Source organism: Berghia stephanieae, chromosome 6 (assembly GCF_034508935.2).
Source record: "Berghia stephanieae isolate SIO BIC M18660-M18661 chromosome 6, UCSD_Bste_1.3, whole genome shotgun sequence".
Taxonomy (NCBI): domain Eukaryota; kingdom Metazoa; phylum Mollusca; class Gastropoda; order Nudibranchia; family Aeolidiidae; genus Berghia; species Berghia stephanieae.
In genome coordinates, this window is record NC_088365.1 from 62,525,220 (window position 1) to 62,530,219 (window position 5,000).

The 5,000-nt window shown below is 40.2% G+C and overlaps 1 protein-coding gene across 3 annotated transcripts in view; it reads left to right on the forward strand.

Moving 5' to 3' along the window:
- LOC144975413 (solute carrier family 22 member 7-like) overlaps positions 1-5,000 on the forward strand; it is a 30,685-nt gene that overhangs the window by 3,330 nt on the left and 22,355 nt on the right. For all 3 annotated transcript variants that reach the window (XM_078919454.1, XM_078919453.1, XM_078919456.1), the window contains exons 3-4: positions 1,683-1,874; positions 4,823-5,000. The exon at positions 4,823-5,000 is cut by the window's right edge and continues 51 nt beyond it. In XM_078919454.1, the coding sequence (XP_078775580.1) occupies positions 1,683-1,874; positions 4,823-5,000 (370 nt within the window). The remainder of the gene's footprint in view (positions 1-1,682; positions 1,875-4,822) is intronic.

Consider the following 5,000-nt stretch of genomic DNA (forward strand, 5'->3'; position numbering starts at 1 on the left):
CGTCACCCATTTCCTCGCAACGGCATTATATAGATAGAACGAAGATGACGTCACTGAGGTCTTTTTATTGTTTTTTGCCATCCACGTTTATGAGTAATTCTCACTAAACTGTATTAACCAGACTATAAAAGTTCAGGGTTACACATATTTTTTGCGGATGGCAATGTTGTGAGTTTCTTGGCGAATCGCACACTATCTATAGATAGTATGCAGATGACGTCACTCAGGCCTTTGTTATTGTTTTTGCCATCCGCGTTTGTGAGTTGTTCTCACTAAACTGTATTAACCAGACTATAAAAGTTCATGGTTACACAGAGTTTGTGTGTTGGTCCGTTATACTTCCGGATGGCAATGTTGTGAACTCGTTGGCCAAGGGCATTCTATCTATAGATAGTTCGAAGATGACGTCAGGTCTTTGTTATTGTTTTTGCCATCCTTGTTGAATAATGCTGACTGAACTGTATTACCTGACTATAAACGTTCATGGATACACACAGTTTTGTGTGTTGGTCCGTTAAACTTCCGGATGGCAATGTTATGAGTTTTTTAGCCAAGCGCATACTATCTATAGATAGATTGATACAGTGGTCAAAATGGTGTGTTATTATTTTTAACACATATCACCCATACACACATGCCAGGTTTTCCACCTTTACATTGAGCACCCACAGAAAGAGGCCCTAAGTTTCATTTCTCCATTATATCATCAATACTCTTCAACAGTCGTAACGTCACTTCCTTCCTAATGACGCATGGTAACTTAGTAACACTGGCTCTAAACTATCGGAACAATGGCGGACGCCCGTGGAAAAATATTTCTCTGGCGAGCATAAAAGTGTTTCCAGAGGGAAAAAAAATCCATAAATTTGATCATGTTTTGACTTTTACACATTCTGATCACAAGGCAAACGAAAAGGGAATGAAAAGTTCTACCCAGCATGAAGAATTAAAAGTAATGATTTTCTTTGTTTAGAACCAAGATGGCCGCCGTTGCCGGGCGACGTGACATCAGACTACTGAATCCAATTAAGTTTCGGGTGTAACCTCTTTTACTTTTCCATTGCCTCGATGAGTTACGCAGGCTTCATAACCCGACTGGCACCCTACCCTCCGCGTACTCATATGCCATATCTCCCGCCTTTACATTGAGCACCAGCATAAAGAAGGAGGCCCTAAGTCTCCATAATATCACCATTTAAGTTTCGGGTGTAAAAAAATTGAGCTTTATATAGCGCAATATCCACTAAATGTGCTCAAAGCGCTTTACAAGGGGTCCCTGGTCAACAGCAACATGTAACATGTAGGACGGAACATAACGCCTTTTTACTCGATGTTACAATTTTTCGGACAAAGACAGCGCTATTAACGGCCAGGTACTCATTTTACACCTGAGGACGGTTAGAGAAAGTGAGTAAAGAGAACTTAACTATTCGCCGAGCGCGAGGCTCGAACCCAGGACCTTCCGATCCGAAAGCGAGTGTCATACCACTAGACCACATAGCCGCACCACCTCTTTTACTTTTCCATTCCCTTGATGAGTTACACACCCTACCCTCTCCATACTCATAGTCCATATTTACCGCCTTTACATTGAGCACCCTCTTACGGAAGGAGTTCCTAAGTCTCCATAATACCACCATTTAAGTTTCCGGTCTGACCTCCTTTACTTTTCCATTCCCTAGATGAGTTACGCAGGCTTCATACCCGACTGGCACTGTTCTATGGGGACCCACGAAAACTCCACAGCAGAGCATTACAGTTACAACAATGAGACTTTTAGGCAATGCTCCATCACCAACAACGATACTGAAAACCGGGATATGGGCTGTCCTGCATATCAATTCCAAGGCCCATCCAAAACGGTTGTGACTGAGGTATGTATCTGTATATATAATGATACTGGAAACCGGGATATGGGCTGTCCTGCATATCAATGGGCATCTAAATTACATTTCCATGTGCTCAAAATGACCTCATAGTAAAAAGTTTTTACATTTGAGAAATATTAACATTACAATTGGTCATTTTGCTCAACAAGACTCATGGTTATGTTCACAAATTGCATAAGAAAGAAGCTGTTTTGATACATTGAGAAATGTCCAATCGTTGTACAGCAACAAATCATGTGATCGATGACGAGGTTGGACGTAAACATGAATATAGATCGCTCCCATTCCAATGCCTATCCAAAACGGTTGTTACTGAGTTATGTATCTGTTGATATAATGGTTACGGAAACCGGGATATGGGCTGTCATGCATATCGATTTCAAGGATCTCGACTGAGGATCGAACCTCAGACCTTCTCTTCTGATTACCGACTTGTTTTTTGGGATGGTTTTTTTTTTTCTTTAATTTTTCATTCTCGCTTTGTCTTGCACCTTTCATACACACTTGTCAAGTTATTTTGGAAAAAAAAAACTCGTCCTTTTAACATTCATTGATTTCAATGGCCCTTGTATTGGCTAATACACTCAAACCTCGGAATTCGTGAAGTCAAAAACAAAGTAAAAAATAGCATCAAGTTTTGAGTGGTTGGTTATGAAAAAAACAAATCTAAGATGACATTGGAAACTTTTTTTTGAAATCTTATATAATGTTTTCTTCTTCCCGGGTGTGTGAGAAGAAATGGAGCAAGGCAATAGGATTCAATAGTCTGATGTCACGTCCGCCCAGCAACCAGCAGCTTGGTTCTAAACAAAGAAAATCGGTACTTTTATTCTTCATGCTGGCTAGCACTGTTTCACATATAATGTGATCAGAATGTATAAAAGTTAAAACATGATCAGATTTATAATGCTTTTCTCCTCTGGATACACTTTTATGCTCGTCGGAGAAGTATTTCATTAGGGCGTCCGCCATTGTTCCGATAGTTACTAAGTTACTATGCGTCATTACGAGAGAAGTGACGTCACGACTGTTGAAGCACATTATCATTGTCTATTCAGATGGTCGTTCCTATGGACAACATGATCAGATTTATAATGCTTTTCTCCTCTGGATACACTTTTATGCTCGTCGGAGAAGTATTTCATTAGGGCGTCCGCCATTGTTCCGATAGTTACTAAGTTACTATGCGTCATTACGAGAGAAGTGACGTCACGACTGTTGAAGCACATTATCATTGTCTATTCAGATGGTCGTTCCTATGGACAACCACATACACAATCATTTCCTTATTCCCCCAAGTCATTATACTGTCTGTTAACGTGGTTGTTCGGGGGTTCCAGATAGTTCCGTTGATAAAAAAAATTGAGCTTTTATATAGCGCAATATCCACTAAACGTGCTCAAAGCGCTTTACAAGGGTTCCCTGGTCAACAGCAACATTAAACATGTAGGACGGGACATGACGCCTGTTAAGCGACATTACATTTTTTCGGACAAAGACAACGCTGTTAACGGCCATGTACTCATTTTACGCCTGAGTACGGTGAGAGAATGTGAGTAAAGGGTCTTTTCCAAGGACTCAACTATGCGCCGAGCGAGCCTCGAACCCAGGACCTTCCGATCCGAAAGCGAGTGTCATACCACTAGACCACATAGCCGCACATAAAGCACTGGCTACACAAGCAAAGGGAACAAGATCGATCCTTGGTGCAGTCAGGATCGTCACCTAGGCATTCCACGAAGGAATATAGATAGTATGCGCTTGGCTAAGAAGCTCATACCATTGCCATCCGGAAGTATAACGGACCAACACACAAAACTGTGTGTAACCATGAACTTTTATAGTCTGGTTAATACAGTTCAGTGAGCATTACTCATAAACGCGGATGGCAAAAAACAATAACAAAGACCCGAGTGACGTCATCTTCGAACCATCTATTGAAAGGACAACAAAGAAAAGGTAAAAGCCAAAAATAGCATCAAATTTTGATTGGATGATTTTGGGAAACCCCGAGATGACATTGGGAACTTGTTGAAAATGTCAAACGCAGGAGGTCAATCATCTTATATTATAGAATGAACTTGATGTCACTCAGGTCTTTGTTATTGTTTTGTTGATGTTTTTTTTTTTGTTGTTGTTTTTTTTTTTTTTTTTTTTTTTGCCATCCGCGTTTATGAGTAAGTATCACTTAACTGTATTAATCAGACTATAGACAGAATGCGCTTGGCCAAGGAGTTCACAACATTGCCATCCGAAAGTATAACGGACCAACACACAAGCTCTGTGTAACCATGAACTTTTATAGTCTAGTTAATACAGTTTAGTGAGAACAACTCACAAACGCGGATGGCAAAAACCATAACAAAGACCTGAATGACGTCATCTGCATACTATCTATAAATGCTCAATGTTTTATGTGTCGGTCTTCTTCAGGATGTCAATGTTGTGAGCTTCTTAGCCAAGCGCATATGTGACCCATCGTCCCAAACGGTATTATGTCGGAACGAAACGTATGCTTAAAAGCCGAATTAAATGTTAAACTGGTCAGAAATATAAATTGTTGGCAATTGCACCCTAAAATAGGTTATCCATTATCCTCAATAAAACATACAAACTCAACACTAGTCAGATATTTATGGCTATAGATAGTATGCGCTTTGCTAAGAAGCTAACATTGCCATCCGGAAGTATAACGGACGAACACACAAAACTATGTGTAACCATGAACTTTTATAGTCTGGTTAATACACTTCAGTGAGAATAACTCACAAACGCGGATGGCAAAATATAACAACAAAGGCTTGAGTGACGTCATCTTCGAACTATCTTTCAATTCAATTTTCAACATCTTAACCAACCGGACTTAATACCGTTTTGAGGCGAAGGATCAAATATTATTATCGATATTCTTTTTTTTTCTTCTTCTTCTTCAGTGGTACCTGGTGTGTGACAAGAAATGGATCAAGTCAGTCATCACCTCTATTCAGATGGCCGGAGTCCTGGTCGGCGCACTGATGTCCGGTCAGCTCGCAAATCTTTTTGGCCGGAAGAAGATTGCCTACGGTTTTTCTCTTTTCCATTCACTTTTGAATTTTGGAGCCGCTTTTGCAG